At 52.7% G+C, this 18,013-nt stretch overlaps 1 protein-coding gene across 14 annotated transcripts in view; it reads right to left on the bottom strand.

Annotated features, from left to right (window-relative positions):
- The window catches only part of PAX2 (paired box 2), a 94,561-nt gene that overhangs the window by 33,675 nt on the left and 42,873 nt on the right, over positions 1 to 18,013 (bottom strand). For 11 of the 14 annotated variants that reach the window (XM_040254484.1, XM_040254483.1, XM_040254482.1 and 8 more), the window contains 3 exons: positions 14,065 to 14,150; positions 12,432 to 12,551; positions 6,827 to 6,895 (listed from right to left, as the gene is read on the bottom strand). In XM_040254484.1, the coding sequence (XP_040110418.1) occupies positions 6,827 to 6,895; positions 12,432 to 12,551; positions 14,065 to 14,150 (275 nt within the window). The remainder of the gene's footprint in view (positions 1 to 6,826; positions 6,896 to 12,431; positions 12,552 to 14,064; positions 14,151 to 18,013) is intronic. The other 3 variants (XM_040254476.1, XM_040254479.1, XM_040254480.1) reach the window with 1 other exon arrangement.

Below are 18,013 nucleotides of genomic sequence, written 5' to 3'. Positions count from 1 at the left end.
CTTATCTGTTCTAAAAATGAAGAAACAGATGCAGAGAGATTATGAAATCAGCCAAAGGTCCCAGAGCAAGCAAGGAGCGGAGATGAAGCCCACATCCAGACATCAAGATCCAAGTCCCATGCTCTCCCCTTACCACTGCACTGACTCAGTACAAAGGCCATGTCGCTACCAGTGACAACTGTCCATCTGGGTCCTGTGTCCAGGCAGGGGCCGTGACCTGTCAGGAAGAACTGCTGCTGTGGAGAGTTTTATGTCCATGGCAGATAAGACCAGATGACCTTTAGGAATCTGACTCCTCCTTGTCACCACTCTCAGCCCAGCCACTGGCCTCCCTCCGTGGGGGAGACAGCCCTAGGGACAGCCTCTCCATATTTCAGCCATTTCCAGCTTCAAGTTCCATTTCCTGCCTGCTCTTCTAGCCACTTGCCTGGATTCCTACTGAAAGCTCAGCCACGTGGCTCAGCATTGAATTAACAGCTTACCGTCTGATCTAGGCAAGCCTTGCCTCCCCAAAGACTGTAAGTGCTGTGAGGTACACATCTTGGATATTTGCTTCTCTTAAACATCCCAACACAGTGGGAACTTCCGCCCACAGAGATCCCCAAAGAGGTCAGCGAAAGCTTTCTCAGTATCCCACAGACTCTCAGTTCTCTGAAACTGTTTGTGCGAAATATGCCTGTGGACAGAGGGATGGACTGAATGATCATTTAGGGAGAAGGGGGATATATGGAGGAGACCTAGAATCCCAGAGAATGATATCGGTACAGTTACTTTCCCTGTTTTGAAGAAGTTAGCCTCCAGTTTGGAGAAAAGAAGTGCACAGGCTCCTGCTGCCAACACACTGCCAGCATGGTGTGTGTGACCTCCAGTGAAGAAGCAGGAGGGTGAGCAGGTGGGGGAAGGGGAGCAAACAGGTAGTGGGAGAGAGAACAGCTGCAGAGAGGAAGAAGAGGGGTGAGTTTGGGGTGGATTTGGGTGAATTCCCCAGAGTGATCAACGTTCCTGGCCAAGAGTATGTGCTGTGCCTTCCTGCTGGCCGCAGGCAGAGGCTGGGGCTCTGGGCTCACTGGCCACTGGCGGGGAAGGAGGGCTGGCTGGGGTTCTGTCTGGGTGGGACCTGAGGCCTCCTTCAGTCCTGTCTGGGCTCTCCGGAGGGCTGGGGCCTTCTGCCTGGGGCCGGGCTCCAGCTGCGGCCAGAATCAGTTAGAAACCTCTCTGGAGCCAGAAGGGAAGGGGGCTTTGTTAGCTCAAAGGACACAAGCAAGGCGAAAAATTACATACCAGGCCGCTCTAAGTATGCTTGTTTAGAGAAACTGCTTGCATTTATGAAGTCTTTGGTGCGGAAAGCAGGGTTGCAAATGACTGCATCAGAGCGACAGTAAAGGCCATTAATTTCCTGTTATGTTTTCCTGTGTTGGGGGCTTTATTAATTTAATTTTACACTGTCGAACAACAACGAGAGCTGACACTGCCACACCGCCACGGCTGGGGTTTTCTTTTTGTGTGTGTAGCAAGGCTTTGCCTGACATGCAAATCAACGCGATTACTGGAACCAATAAAGATGTGTGGAGGCAAGAGGGGAGGGATGAGGATGGGAAGGGAGGGAGAAGGCGAGAAAAGAGGAGAGAAAGGGCAAAAGCCATCCCTGCGTAGTTTCTGCCTCGCTCCATGCCTCAGGTCTCCTGGCTTCCCAGAGCATCCTCCTCAATCAGCGATTTCTAGCCACCCTTCCCCTTCCCTTGTACCCCCTCCTCCTTGACTTCCTACCTTCAGGTGACTCCATCTCTGTCGTCTTTCTCTGTCCCAGCTCCTGGAAGAACTTGAGTAGGGACATGGAGCTCCCAGGAAGAGGTGTGTGTGGGGGGGGTAGGCTTCTCCTCTTGCCCATTCTAAGCCCAGGCATGTCAAGGAAGCACAGGGACAAGAGACTGGAGGTTGCCCTCTGTCCCTTCCACCTCTCCCCAGCCAGAGCTAAGGCCTTTGCTATATAGTTCCCTTTCCAGTCATTTTTCTTCACACTCCCCTTTCCTCTAAAGCTAAGGATTCTGGCCTACTTACATATTATTAGTGAACACACATATGAACCCAGGTGCTTGTGCACATGATGAAGAGTCAAGAAAGTGACTCCAGCTTGCTTGTAAGTCCCTCTGAGCACTCCTATAGCCTACCTGGTCAAACATTTATTTCCTTTGAATTCCCAGAAAAAATACTGTCTCTGATTGTTTCTCCTTAAGAGATTCTTAAGTTTCTCCTTCAGAGCTGTCTTCAGTAGCCGCGAGGTATTGCATTGGTCTAGACCAAGTTATCAAAGAAAAATGGATCGCCAGTATCAGAAATACAGGCAGGTTCCTGGGAGACCACTTTTTGGTCCCTTTTCTTCCCAGGACCTCAAGATCACCCACACTGCCCTTCTCCCAGAGCTGCTTCCATAAGCTGGTTGACCCCGTAGTCCACACTGTACAAGTGATGGAGATGGGGGTGGGGAAGTAAGAGGGCAGGGAAGCTCCCGGGGACCCTCCTACCAAACACTTATCCGCATCCCTCATCACAGGCTCTGCCGTCTGCTGGGGCTGAGAGGGATCTGTGAGAGCCAGAGAGAGAGAGGGAGAAAGAGAGTCCGTGCATCTTGCCCTCTGTCACTGGTTTGCTCGCACTCCTGCCTGCACTTTCTGCTTCGGGAGCTGTCTGGCAGACTTGGAGAGGCTGTTGGACAAACTCCAGCTCTCCCCATGAGGAAAGCATAAACTTCATAACCTGCATTTACTTTAATGCAGATTCCTGGGGCTGTTTTCCTCCAGCTTTTCTTTCCTCCCCTTGTCTGCTCTGTCTCGATCACATTTTTTCTCTGCCCCTATGTGCACCCAGACCACACACACACAGGCACACACACACACGCAATGTGGCTAGTGCTCCTGAAAAAGCTGAAGTCTGGGCAGGAGGAGGACAGGCATGCATGTTGTAAAAGCTCTATCTGAAGGAGAAAGCCTCAGCCTAGCCCCAGAGAGACCCTGTGAGATGCCTACACGCCTGTCTCTAGTGGAAATGAGCACAAAGGGTGCTTTGAGGCAAGCGGGCAGGCACCCCAGGGGAGGGAGGGATGCTGACATTTTGCTGGGAAGGCCAAATGAGGAGCCACCTGAAGGCTGGGCCATGGGCTCCGAGGCAGGGAGGGAGAGAAGGCGAGGCCTCCACGCAGGTTGAGGTCTGTGAGGCCTCCCTTGTCTGGGGCTGTCAAGGTCAGCAGGTTTGGGTTCACCGAAGGGTCAGGATGGTTTGAATTACTGGCTCTGCAGCAACTCTGCTCTGAGGCTCGTGATCAGTCTCTCAGCCCTCCCCCAACCCTCCTGGCAGAAGGGGAGGGTCCCAGAGACCCCTACTGGCCACCAGGGCCCTGAGGAAGGCAAGTGATGGCAGGGTGGAGGTGAGGGGAGGCTTCCCTGGGCCCCAGCGCCCCTCTGGTGCAGACACCATGGTTGAGAGTTTACTGGGACCCATTCCTCTTGCAGGCGGCAGGGCTGGGTCTCCCAGGATGCCTTTTCCCTGACTTTTTCTGAAGGATCCTCTAGGACCCTGCCCTTCTCATCTGCCCGTGGGCCTGCAGAGGAGATGGTGCCTGGAGGAGGCAAGCCTTCCTGCAGAAGGGCCTGAGGAGCAGCCCAGCACCGAGCTCTTCCCTCCATGGCCCCGCCTGAGGGAGAAGGGCAGAGCTGAGGCAGCGGAATTCTTGCTTGGTGCCCTTGCCCATGGGGAAAGGAGGACAATGCCTACCTGCAGGGCTTGAAGGGAGCTGCCGAGTGAAGACAAGGGGGTGAAGACATTTTGACAAGGTGGGTGTGCATATACAGACGTAGGGGTGGGAGGACCCAAGGCCTCTGCCCAGTGCCCGTACTGCACTCCTGCCACCCCAGTTTCCAGTGGTGGAGGGTCACACACAGCCCCTCCAATGCGAGTCTGTGCCTTCTCTCCTGGGGAGTGGGGTCGACCCATCCATTCTGACTTTTTTGGCACTCTGCCAAAAAAAAATACATGCTTTTGTGCTAAACCTTAACATACTTCCTCAAACAACAAAATGTAACTCTTCATCCACAGCAGCATGAACTGGCTGGGAAACTAAGGTGGTTAACGACTCAGCTGCATTCGCTGGTATAATCGCAGGTATTTATGTACAAATTCACGCACCTACGTCAGCTACACACAGTCATGGCTAAACCCTGGTTCCTCCCTACTGAAAAAGGTATGTTCAGGTGTACACAGGGCCCAAGGCAAAGGTCTTAATAAAACCTTTAAACCTACCCCTGTATAATGACCTGGTTGGTGTTCAACAGGCTCGTAGCCAACATTACCCTGAGAGTTTAGCTAAAATATGCGATCCAACTACGATAGAAAAATTCCCCCCTCAAGTACGAATGGTCTAATATCCCAGGTTACTAGGAAGATATAATCATAACAATGAATGTGTGTTCAGAAGTGGATTTTTGGGGGGCGTGTGTGTCTTAGTGAATGCTGACCTTTGGACCTTAGTTCGCTCTTGGGCTGGATGGACAGCAGCCAGGTTTTGAATATTTGTTGGAAAATGAACATAGGCTGAGCTTTGTTCATGCAAGGTAAGGTCAGGTACCTGTCTGGATGGATGATTCCCTCTATGGAGATCTGGTTTCTGAACTTTCAGAGGACCTAGCTCCTGGAGGGTCAGAGTCTGTGACCTGTGCTAGGTAGCAGGCAGTGTGTGTGAAATCCTATCATTCCAACAATGATCCACAGAAGCATTTTCCTTACAGAAACTCAAGCTCTGCTTGACTTCCCTCTGCCAATCTACTGTCTTCCTGCAGTGCCTGGTCGGGGCCTGGAGGAGAGGAAAAGTCAAAAAGGCCCTACCACGCCCATGATGTAAGCTCACTTCAGAGGTGTGAGAGCCCAGAATCCGTGGGTCCATGCTCCTGGGGGGTCTTCTCTAAGAAGGAGCTGGATGGCTGGGTTCGGCTGTGATTTTAAGGGTTTCTTGGCAAAAAGACATAACTGCGCCCAAGTACCGAGTTTAGGTTAAGGAATCAGTGCAACCTCCTTTTGTTTACCCAACATAGCACAACCTCACCTTGCCTTCTAGGCCCTCTCAGCTCTGCAGACTCAGCAAAACATCCCTAAGATCTTTTCATGAAGGGAGCACTCAGACCCCTCTCTGCTTTCGCCAGCCCCCGGCCTCTGGACCAAAAGGTCAGAGAGAACTGGCCCTGTGGGCCCCAGAGAACTGACTCCTGCCTCTGCCTCTAAATGTCCACCCATACAAACCTGCCACAGAGAACTCACCTGCTGACCCCCTCAACAGGACTGCAGGTCCAGGCCATGGACACCCAAAGAATCAGAGCCTGGCAGCTGGCCAGGGGCAGTCTCTCCTCTCTCCTGGGGTCCTCCTTGCCTGCCTTTTCTGATACCAGCACTCCTCCCACTACCCCTCCAGAAAGACAGTGGGGAAGGGAGCCGGGTGACCAGGGCATGCCTGGTTTACATTAATGAGATACACCGAGGGTAATCCAGCCATGGAGGCAGCCTACAAAAGGAGGTGATCGCGGGCGGCCAGGAGCAGAGAGGCTCAGGTAATTGGTTTATCTATCTGGAAGCAGGGGGAGCAATCTCAGCACAGACAGACTAGCAGTAAAGTCTCTTCCTTAAGGCTATTTCCTTTGTCTTTTCAATTGCTTGCACATCCATGTGAGAGAGGGAGAGAGTGTTAAAGAGAGAGGGAGAGGGAGAAATGTTAATTTGTGAATTAATGGCTTTTCTCAGCGGAATTGTAAATTCAAATGTCACCTCACACGGTGACACCACGGCTGGTCTGCTGAAGAAGCAATGATAAGATCCCCCACCTCCCTCGGTGCCCCTCCCTCCCCAAAGATAGCTGCAGAGTGGAACATGCTACTTTTAATTTGCAATAACAACACAACAGAGGTATGCAGTAATGACTGCCTTCTTCTCCCCTCCTCCTGGCTTCCTGCACCCCCCCAGTCCAGTTGGCTCCCCACTTCCTCCCTCCCACCCCTGTGCTCTTCCGAAACAACACCTCACCTCACCCTGGCTCACCCCCCCACCAACCCCACCCTACCCAGGCCCTGATCACATGGGGGGGTGTGCCTTTGGAATTGACGATGCTGCAACCCTCTCTTCTCCTTCAATAATCAGGGAATTAATGACCCTGAAGTTAAAGTGAGGCTGATACCGAGGCCCTGCCCAGTGTTGGGAAAAAGCCTTCATTGTTTTCAAGCAGGAGGCGGGCAGCAGAGAGGGAGATTCATGGATGGAGATTGAATATGCAATTTTCTTTCACCTTGCCAAGAGCTGCCCCTGGGCTGTGCCTGGCCTAAATTTTTCCTTTTACCATCTCTGCCTTATCCGGCCCTCCCACCTCCCTTCCATTCTTTCCAGAAAATTACCTTCAAAATTGATTTCCACTTTTACAAACAAATATAATGGGAACACAGGAAAAAACTTGGGCCGTGATGAATTAGGGCTGTCAGGTGCTTCCAGGTCTCCTTTGCTTTTGTTTTACTACCCGATCTGCTCTTTGTTTTTCCAAGGGCTGGAAAAAGTGCCCCCATCCATTGAGGGCCTGACCCTCCAGGCCACCAGGGCCTCAGCCCCCCAGTCCAGCAGGGCCCAAGGCGGAAGTGAGCCAGGCCCTGAGACTCCATTCGCCTTTGGTTTCCAGTGGAAGACGGCCACCTCCTCCTAGTCCGCTCTCTGACCCTTAGGAACCCACTCCCTGAAGAGTCTCTAACCGCCTCCCCAGCTTTCTCCCCTGGCCCCCGCACCAGGTTCCCTCTGGCCCCCATACCTCTTAAAGTCCAGACCAGATGCAAACCTCCACCTCCTCTAATGTGGGCAGGATCAGTGTATACCTCGACTAGAGCAAATAAGAGACAGACAGACACTGAGAGATCGTGAAAGGCAGGCAGGTCGAAGACCAGAGGTAAATCCAGAGACTGGAAGACCAGGCTCCTCTGTGAGTGTCCCCAGCCTCAGTCTCCCTTGTGGTGGGACCCAGGACCCCCTGGAGGCAGGACCAGAACAGATCATCGTTTTGCCAACGGGGTAATGCTGACATGGGCCTTTGGGCAAAACTCTACATGCACATCTGTGTCTCAAGACCAGGCAGCCTGAGCACACCCAGGCCTGGCTCAGGACTCTCCCCATCCCCTGGTGCTGGTGACAGGGACACGATTGTGCACCTGCTCACATTTGATCATCTCTCTGCCTGTATGCACTACCCAGAAAACTGTGTGCCTGCCCAATGCATGGCATTCCATGTCCCCTTTCACCCAAAGGTATCAGAAAGGCAGAAAACACACAATACCCACATCTGCATAAACCACGTGAGAAAGCACCTATGTGTCCACAGATCAAACACACATTTCCCAAGGTAAATAAATAAATGTGTATGTGGGGGCAGAAATACACAGCAATGGATGGAAGGAGGGAAGACTCCGTGTTGGAGAAGAGGAGGTCCTGGGTTTATTTACACACATCTGAAATGCCTTTGGAGGCTAATAAGAGATGACATGTGGCCCAAGCGGATGGCCACAGAGCAAATGTGAAAACAGAGATGGACAGAGGTCCTCCCGGTTACACAGGGAGGCTGACATCTTTCCTTGGCTGCCCTGGTCCCATCCAGGTTGGTTTATCCAGCATCAGCTTCCCTAGGCTGCTCTGTTTAAAAGGAACCGCACCAAGATGAGGGTGCTGGTGCCCACAAAGTTTCCTTCTGACACAACTTCATTTCCCCTTGAAACATAAACCTGCCAATGGTGCCTTCCTCCCCAGACACACAGTGAGCCATCTTCGAAGACGGAGTTGGCTCAGCTCCATGTCCGTGATTTTGTGTAGTCCTCTCCATGGTCCCCGTGAAGTCAGTGCCGTCACTATCTCCATTTTACAGAGGGGAAGACTGAGCTGATGAAGGTTAAGAGGCTTGCCCAAGGCACTACGATGCAAACCCAGCTGCGCCTCCCTCCAGAGCCCTTCCCCACTGAGTCACATTGCCCAGCCCAGGACTGCCTGCTGGCCACTCCATCGAATCCTCCTTCTACGTGGGGCCCTTTGCAGTCTTCTCTTGCTTGAAGCCTGGGATCCTAGATGGGGCAGGAGCCACTCCTTCCTACAGCATAATCCCCTCATCTGCCCCAAGTCAAACCCTAGCAACACACGATGGACTTCAAGCAGGGGAACTAAGGAAATCACTTCTCACAGTTATGGCTTCAGCCAAAGCAGAAGGGAGCTATTAAAGGCAGTGACAGGGCTTGGCTGTTTGCAGCCATGCAACCTGCTCTGCCTGCAAACGTACGACTGCACTGCCTTGGCACCACTCAACTGCACAATTCATTGTGCACCTAATTAATGGAAGGCAGAATCATGGCCCCCTGCAATCCCATGCATCAAAGGATGATACCAACACACCTCCCCTTGCACAGATCTAAAGACTCACACCATATGACTTCATTTGGATTTTTGGACAAGTTATGTAATTGTTTTGGACTTCACCACCACTGATGGACGGCAATGCTTTAAACCATGGCCAAAAGCAACTGGGTGAAGGCAAAGGACTTTGGTCCTGAAAAAATACAAGAGTCCCTATTCTGCAGTCACATCAGCCAGCTCATGCAATATTCGGTGATGCAGTGTCCCTAAAAAGGACTCTAACATACCCACCCATAATTAGAGCCAAGAAGAGGGACAGATTTCAGGAGGGTACCGAATGGGAATCTACCTTCTCAGACTGATGGATGGCCTGTCTGCCAGGTGCTTTATGACATAACTTCCCCATCTATCCCTGGTCTGTCTACCTGTCTCATTCCAGGATCTTCTAGACTCTTGGGGGGAAGGGGGAGGGTCAAAGCTTCTTGACTAGCACCTTTCTCAAAGGAGAAGTCTGGGGATTTTTCCATCCTTCCAAGGCCAGGGCATGAGAGGGCGTCTCAAGCAGGCTCACAGTCACTGTCGGTTTCCTTTCTCCCCAGAGTCACAGCTGATCGGTCCTTTACTAATGTCCCCACAGATCTGCTTGCTGCAGATACTAATAATGCTGTCCATATTCTGAGTGCCAATGCCAATAATGCTCTGGGTATTATCACTGTGAACACCAATAACTACTGCTGAGATTGTCTCCAATAACGCCAGCACACGCTGCAGCAATTGTCCTCGCTAATGCCCACCACCGTGACATTTTAGAGCTAAAGAACAGGCCGCCCTGTACCCATGGTCAGGAGTAGGAGTGGCTTCCTTGAGGACAGAGATGCTCACAGCTGACCCCTGGGCTATGACACTGCCAGGGAGATGCCCCCCATGTGTGGGGCCAAAATCAAGCTGGCCTGGCAGGGGCACAGGGCCCTCCAGTAGGAGACCTGCCCCTCCACTCCCTCAAGGTCTAGTGCCTTGATGTGCACCCTTGTTCTCATCCCAGCCCCCCTCAGGTCCCTGGGCCAGCTCTCTCTTTTGCCTGCAGTGCCGGGAGCTGAAGGACACACCTGGGTGTCTGTGCGGCCCATGCCCGAGACTGCCTCCTGCGCCCGGCCTGCCAGCCGCTGTGCTACCTTGGCCTGACTGCAGAGTTGGGCTACATCATCTTGACACTTAATTATCTCCCCTGTTCTTAATCATCTGAGCTGCTCCCTAATGCAAACTGGGCCTGGCTGCTTGGAGGTGCCCGGAGTTGAGGGAGGGGGTGGCTGCGGAGGGTCTGCCCTTCCTGTCCTCTCCCTTCCCACCTGGCCTGATGGATCAAGTGCATGGATCATGTGTGGTGGGGTGCGTGTGTGGTGGGGTGTGTGTGTGGTGGGGTGTGTGTGTGTGTGTGTTTTGGCACAGGGTGGTCAGGGAGAACTGGCTTTCCTCATAGGTTCTGGCCTCCACGAGGGAAAGGACAGCTCCATCTGGCCTGGGGTTGATCAGAAGGAAGGGTGAGTCAAGGCAAAAGAACCTCTCCACCTCCCCAAAAGAGAAGCAGAGTCTCTGATCCTTCTTGCCACTGAGCTAGGCCTCAGGCTAAGTATTTATGCAGTAAGAGTAAATTTAGAGACTTCCATTACCTCTCACCTAGAATTCAACTGCTTCCTGAGGTGTCTCCCCACTGCCATCACTACCACCATGCTGGAGGAGGGCCTCCCCAAACCCAGCCCTGCTCTTGTGCCCTTCCTGATCAGACACTTTTGGTGGCTTCTCATGTCTGCAGGCAAAAGTCCCGTCTTGGCCTGCTCTCCCATAGCCCTAACCCCTCCATTTAGCCCTACCTCCAGAACTTCCCCTCAGGCCCTTTCATCCGAGCCGAAGCACCCCTGTTTTCTCCGCACAGTACCTTCTGGCCACCAGGCTCAGTCTGTCCCATAGAATCTCAACTACCATTGTCTTTGAACCATGCCGCTCGTCCATCCCTTAGGCCCCTCCTCGGAGAGCAGCCCTTCCTGGGGGTTCACTCCTTCCTCTGTCTGAGTTCCCACAGCCTGCAGCCCAGACCTCCATCACAACACAGATATCCAGATATCTGATGGGCCTTTCTGCTCTCTGGGCTCATGTTTTATACGCCCCACTAGACTATAAGCTCCTTAAGGACAAGAATCATATCTTGTTCTGCTCTGTGAACCTAGAGCACCACGCCTTTCTTATGAGTGATGCCCAGAAAAGGTTCACTGAATTGAATTGACTTGAAACAATGAATGTGATCAACTGCTCAGAGAGGAGAGCATTCTGTTCTGCTCACCTGCAGTGGCCACAGCCTCAGGCCAGTGCTTCTCTATCTCCAGACTCCTTCCTTGACCCACAGGAGTCCAGAAAGCAGTGGACATGCTTGACCCCAACTTCAGACCAGTGGGGAAGAGTCCAAGGGGGTCCTGTGGCCTCCCCCAGCCCCCTGGTTGTCTCACAAGTGCTAGAGGTTTAAAGGAGAAATCCTCAGGGTCTGAGGCAGAATCTTCCAGATTATTCAGTGTGCTGGGGAGCTTGGCGAAGGCCTGAGTATGGGGAACCCTCAGGGAGAACTGAGACGCAGGCCCTCTCACACAGCCGCCCCCTGCCCATCAGTGGCTATTGCCAAAACAACCACAATGAAATTTAGTGAGTGGCAAAGGCCGTGGCAGCCAAATGTGTTTGGTTATTTTGGAAGAAGGAGAAATAGAGCCAGACAAGCTGTTTTCCTGTGAAACGAGGCCATTAGGGCTTCTGGAAGGAGGCCAGACCCGGGTCATCACTGTCTTGCCAGACCCAGGCCTCGCCTACACACTGTCCCTTTCTGCTGGAGTCCAGGGCTCTCACACTCTCTTTTCCCTCAGCCTGGGCCTAGGGAATCTCAGCTTTGTCTGTTCTCTCTGTTCCTCACCCTCTAGAGCTGTCCCAATCAAGGGCTTGTCTGTGCTTGGGATGACCGCAAGATTTATTGTCCAAATAGGACATTTTTGAGAGAAAAAGGAGATGATGACTGGCCAAGATGCAGAGACAAAGGCATAAATTGGGACTGTCTGGATGAATGCGATATATGGTCCCCCACCTATGTTCATATTTAGAGGGTTCTATTTCATGGGAGATACCCTTAAAAGTATACCCTCTCTAGACCAGGAAGTTACTGCTTCCCCAGCAGGGACGGTAAGATCAGGGCAGGAAGCAGGCTCCAGACGCTGGGGTCTCCCTTTGTCTGGGCCTGCCAGCCCTGCGCCCTGGCCTCATGCATCAAAAGAGAACCAGATGGTCACCAAGGGACCCTTAATGTCACAACATTTGAAAAACACCTTCTCCCAAGCTCATCGCCACCACTTTCTCCTCTGATTTTCTTTCCCTGCTTCTCCTCCTCTTCATCCCTCTCGCTCTATAACTCCCTGCCCAACAGCTAGCTGCCCCCAAGGGATTACAGGGAATGAGGGGAAGGGCCAGAGAGGAGCCTTGGGGGTGTCTTCTTCCATAGCAAAGAGCAGAGAGGGCCCATGCCCAGCTCCCCTAGTGGTTTGAATGGGCACAGAGTCAACGTGTTACAGAGAAAGGGCATTAGGGTCAGCTGCACGTGACATCACTCCCCCATTTCCTGATGGGTTGAGATCAGGGGAGGACAAGTCAGTTTAGCTTTTCATCCCCAGGTCAGAAACCTGCTGTCCCCTAACCTCCAAAACCTTCCCATGGTCCATGGTTCCTGTTTTTCCTCCTGGCATCCCACAGGGATGTTTGGGGTGAATCCCAGCGGAAGGTGAAGCAGTTGGGGCTGCTGAGCAGATGGTGAAGCTGACGGCCCCACCAGCAGCCTGCCTCCCTCTCTCCAGGAGCCAGCAGGGTAGTGGAGGGACCTGGGCTTTGCTACTAAAAGTGATCTCACAGCAAAGCAGCTGCGAAGCTGGGCCGAAACTGGAGCTCTGAGTCCAGGGACAAAGCATGCACAGGGGAAGCCAAGCCTCTTCCCTCCTCCCTACCTTCATCACGTTTCCTCTTCTCACCATTGGAGCGAGGGATCCCCAGGATCCCATTGATGGAGTAGGATCCCACTGGATCATTGGAGGCGCTGGAAACAGGAGGGGAGGCCGTACTGGGAACTGGATGGGAGGAAGGAGGAAAGGCCATCAGGATAGTTGTTGTGATTGCAGGCCAAAGCCCCAAGGCTGGGGGCAGAGAGAGGCAGAGGGAATGAGAGGGGATGGGGAGCCCATAGTCTCCTTTCTCTAAGATTTAAGGGGGAACGAGTTGCTGCATACAATTCAGGCTCTTCACTGCTGTCCACCCTGGGCTTAGTGGGGACCAATCAACCCAGGCCTTCTCTGCAGACCTGGAGATTTCACTCACTCACTATAGGTTGAACCTACTCTTGAGGATGGATGGAAACAGCAAAGCGGACTCAACCTAGAAAGTGGTTCAGGGGTCCTGAGAGAGCACAGCTCCTTCTTGCAAAGCTCATCCCCGGATCCCTGGGGCTGGGCAAATCCATTTAAACAAGTCCCAGCCCATTGTTTCTAGTCTCCTAGGCAGAGTCTTTCCCAGTCCTGACTTAGAGTCTGTGGCTTTCTAAGATCTCTCTGATTCTCTTAGAGACACATGAATGGGCCTGATATTCCCCAGGGGTATGAAGCTCTTCACTCCCACCTGTTGCTTCTGGTCTTGAAATCACCTGAGAAGTTCCTAATTTCCCCTTCAGGGCACAGAGTAGTGAACACATTCACTCAGCAGTGATCAACTCAGGTACAGCTCGATCCAACTCTCCCCCCGCCCCAGCACACGCTGCAACCTGGGCCTAGCAAACAGGGCTCCTGCCAACTCCTGGAGGGCTGGGACCAGCCCTTTCTACTTTCTGCTGGTCAAGAGAGAGGGCAAGGCTGCCAAGAGGGACAGCAGGAGAAGTTTAACCACATCCCAGTCCCTCAAGATCTCACCTGTGGCTTCGGCAGCACTGAGCGCCCTTGGGTCAAAGAGACAGTGAGTGGGCGGGAGGGGGGGTGCTGGCAGGTGTTCTGGTGGGACTGGTCATGTCTCTGCAAGGCTGTGAGTGAGGGTCAATAAATGAGGGGGCTGGAGAGGGTAGAGAGGTATGGCAGATGAGAGAGAGAGACAAAGGCATCAAGCGAAATGAACTGAGAGGAGAGAGGCCGTGAGGAGCGAAGGGGACAGACAGAGGAGGAGGTCTGGGGCCATCTGGACAGAGAGGAGAGGAGAGGGAAAGGCAGAATGGGGAGGAAGAGGAGAGAAGACAGAGGGGGAGAGAAGAGAAGAGGAGAATCTTAAAAATTAACAAAACAAAAACGGAGTAAGCAAGTAGATATGAAAGAGAGAAGGACAGAGAACAAGAGATGGAGCAGGAGGAGGATGGGAAGGAGAAGGAAAGCTAGAGGAAAGGGAGGGAGAGCGACAGATGCACAGACTGATAAGGGCAAGGAGATGCGGGCAGGAAGCAGAGCACGGTCCTTGTGAGCTGGTCTCTCGGGCAGATCCTGCACCTCTAGGAACCCAGGGAGAGCGCAGGCCTTGGACCTCAGACACTGTGCATTCCCCAGGGCTGGAGCTGCACTGCCCAGCTCTCAGGGGGCCCAGCATCCCCCCTTCCCTAAGTCCTCTTACCAATGGTATGGCCAGGGGCAGTCACTCCAGTCCCAGCTCCATCCGGCGTTGGGTGGAAAGGCTGCTGAACTTTGGTCCGGATGATCCTGCAACAGCATCACCAACAGCATCACATGTCACATGCCCTCTGATGCCCTGCCCAGCCAAGCCCTACGGAAGTGGCTCCCCCAAGCTGCCTAGCTCCCCGCTCCCTCAGCTGCTCTCTGCACCCCTGCCCTCCCTGACTGCTGCAAGGCAGGAGCTTGCCCTCCTGCTGGCTCTGTGATCCAAGTTCAGTGCATCCCTGGGCCAAGGCAGTCTGCATTCTGTCCTGCCATGCATCGAAAGGCAGTCTGCATTCTGTCCTGCCATGCATCGACCAAATTGTCGTTTGACGTCTGGTAATGGCAACCCATTCCAGTGTTCTTGCCTGGAGAATCCCAGGGATGAGGGAGCCTGTTGGGCTGCCGTCTATGGGGTCACACAGAGTCGGACATGACTGAAGTGACTTAGCAGCAGCAGCAGCAGCAGCAGCAAGGATAAGCAGAGAAGGCAATGGCACCCTACTCCAGTACTCTTGCCTGGAAAATCCCACAGATGGAGGAGCCTGGAAGGCTGCAGTCCATGGAGTCGCTGAGGGTCTGACACGACTGAGCGACTTCACTTTCACTTTTCACTTTCATGTATTGGAGAAGGAAATGGTAACCCACTCCAGTGTTTTTGCCTGGAGAATCCCAGGGATGGGGGAGCCTGGTGGGCTGCCCTCTATGGGGCTGTACAGAGTTGGACACGACTGAAGCGATTTAGCAGCAGCAGCAGCAAGGATCAGGGTAGTGGAGAGAGCAGACCACAGCATCCTTCCCTTTTCTGGGAACTGGGGCTGCCCTGGTGACTCACTGTCCACCCTTCCCTTCTGGAGATCATTTTGGAGCTGGCTTTCCTATTGGGACTGTATCACAGTCCTCCAGAGTCAGGGAGGGGGTGAGATCTCCCCATTTCCTGAGCTAAAGACAGAGTCAGGGAAGGGCTGGGTCACAGTAACCCTTTCGTCTCCAGGGTTCCAATACAGCACACAGTCCCTCTGTCAGGCCCTGAGCAACTCCTTGAACTACTTAGTGCTCTCACACCCCACAAAGCCCTGTTGCTACCCAGCTCGCTGGCACACTGGCCTCCTTCCCAGAGGCCTTACTTGAATCTCAGCTTCTTTACCCTGGGTGAAGAGACTGGTGCCTTCCCCATGCACTCCAGGTGAGGGTGGGGGTGAGGGCTCCAGATCAAACACTGCAGGGCTGAGGCCTGTCAGTGATCCAAGGGCCCAGGGCTCAGGGACGCAAAAGACCAACCCTAGGGCCAGCATCGAGGAACATTTCCCTCCACCCACTGGTCCATCAGGTGCCCTTTTCTGAAGGCAAGGCCCGCTCCCCGCAGAGAGGTGAGTGAGCCAAGTTCATCTCAACCGGCCAGGTGAGTCACAAGCTGTGCATGGACCGGAACACTCACAGGTGGCCAAGATAAGGTCTCTGCCTCCCAGAACTGGTAATGAAATTGGGTAGGGAGGTCACACCCTGAGAAACATAAGTCACCCCGAGGGAGGGAGCAGGCAGTAAGTACCAGGAAGATGCAAGAGAGGAGTCACCTGCTGTGCATGGAGCAGAGGAAGGGGAAGGAGGTGGAATCTGGAATTTGACATAGAGCCTCCAAGCGGTGTAAGGCTGAATACACACACACACACACACACACGAGCCAAAGGCACAGAGGACAGTGGAAAACTCACTGGGCCACATGTCTAACGTCTTCATTCTGCCATTAATTGGCCCCATAGCCTTGGCCTCATCATTCTCCTTCTAGGCCTCAGTTTCTTCAGTTATAAAGTAAAGAGGATAGATGATAGGCTCTCTAAGGTCTCTTTCCCCAGTAAAAAATAGCATGCTCTTCACATGAACAAAGAAGTGGGAAAGAGGACGTTATAAGCAGACGCTGGAGGAGGGTGAAAGGAAAGCAAGGGAGGGAGCAGGGGGTGAGGGGGTAATGCCTATCCAGGAACGCTGGAGGGAGGTAAGGGACTAAGAGGAAATAGAGCTGAAAAGTTGGAAGTAATGACGACACTAGTGATCTTGCTACTTATTGAGTGTCTACTATGTGTCTTTATTACTGTACATATAAAATTTTTAATTCCCATAACAATCTTCAAAGCAATACTATTATCCTCATTTTGTAGACTTAAAGTCAAAACTCAAAGAGGTTAAGGAGCTTACTGAAGATTACACTGTCAGCTAGGGCAGAGGTGGAATTCAGTCTCTAAAATGTGTACTTTTCATTACGTTGTCAGACTTCCCCCAGTATATAGGAACCAGGTTTACAGGGTCTTAAGCCATGAGTGATTTCTAAACTAAAGGAGACAGGTACAAACCGATGCAGGTAAAGCAACAGATAGGCACAAGGCCCTAAGGGGCTGGTCTCAGAAAAGAGAAGGAAAGTGGGGAAAAGGGAACTCCCTGGCGGGCCGGTGGTTAGGACTCGGTGCTTCCACTGCTGAGGGCCCGGGTTCAATCCCTGGTCGAGGAACTAAGATCCCACAAGCCACTCAGGGTGCCCTCCCCAAAAAAAAGAGGGAGAAAGAAGAATTTGCAAGACACAGTAAAGGCAGAATGGCCAGGATTTGGCAACTAACTGGAGTCAACCATGACTCCACTAGTCTGTAGCTCTGAAACCACAGTGGTGGGTAACTGGAAGCCTGGTGGTTTGTCCAGCTCTCAGGAAAAGGAATGCAGCATGGTGACTGGCTGGTCCTTGACACGCATCATTTGAGGAGGCAGATGAGTGCCCAGGTAGAAGACTGTTCACCAGCCAGCACAGCAGACCCAGATTTAGGAGACTGTCAAAGAAGGGCGTGTTGGTTGGGATGAAAGGCCTAAGGAGGAGACGCTGGAGGCCATCTCCTAACAGAGGCTAAGGAAAAGAACCTGACCTTGCACAGTGCTCACAATTGGTCGTACAGGAAATGGCAGAACCAGGATCGGGTGGTGTTAGCCAAGTCAACAGAGAAGAACATTTCCAGAAGGAGAACATAACCCACAGCCTCCATGATGACACTATCCATAGTGACATAAAGTTTGAAGGGAACTGGAAATAAGGAGAGGCACAGATTTGGGGATTTGGGTGATCACTAATGACCTTGTGAGAGTCAACAAAGCAACTGAGGCAGAAGCCAGACAGAAAGAGGTTAGCGAGTGGACAGGAGGAGAGGGAGGCAGTGAAATAGATCATTGCTTCAGAAGTTTGTAGAAAAGGAGAGAGATGTGTGCAAGCTGAAGAAGGCAGGTGAGTGGAGGGAAGCCTGTTCAGGGCAGGAAGGACTTGGACATGTTTGTAGGCCAAGAAGAATGAACTGATGAAGAAGGAGAGGCTGAAGTTGCCAAAGAGAATGTGGATGACCGCCAGACAAGGTAGAAGAAGGAGAGAACAGAATGGCGGGCACAGTGGGGAGGCAGTGAGAAACAGCATGTGCTGATGTGGCCCAGAGTTTCTGGGTTTGGAGCATGATCATGATGGCAAAGACCCAACAGTCGCTAAGGGCAGTGTAGTCTGGTCTACAGGTGAGTGGCTCTGATTTGAGGGCTGATGAGCTCTGGACAGAGGAAGCCCCCAGACTGAGGCTGGGTGAGACAGACAACCGGGTGGCCTCATGCAGCTGCTGTCTTTGTTACCCAGAGCCTCTGACCCCTGGTGCACTGGTGCAGATTTAGCTGAGGCAGCAAGTGATGGAAAATCACTACTTCCTGACAGCGGCTTGCTGGTGCACAGGAGAGGAGCTGGGCAGGATGCCTGCTGTGACTTACTAATGCTCTTGGTGTCCATCCATGCCCCCCAGGTAGTGGACACTCATCAGTGCCCAAAGCTAGATCTCAGAATTTGAGAACCAGGACTGTGGAAACCTGATGGCCATCCATCGCCCTCCTGCATCCCATAC

The sequence above is a fragment of the Oryx dammah genome, unplaced genomic scaffold (genome assembly GCF_014754425.2).
Source record: "Oryx dammah isolate SB20612 unplaced genomic scaffold, SCBI_Odam_1.1 HiC_scaffold_14, whole genome shotgun sequence".
Lineage (NCBI taxonomy): Eukaryota > Metazoa > Chordata > Mammalia > Artiodactyla > Bovidae > Oryx > Oryx dammah.
This window is presented reverse-complemented; position numbering and strand designations above follow the sequence as displayed.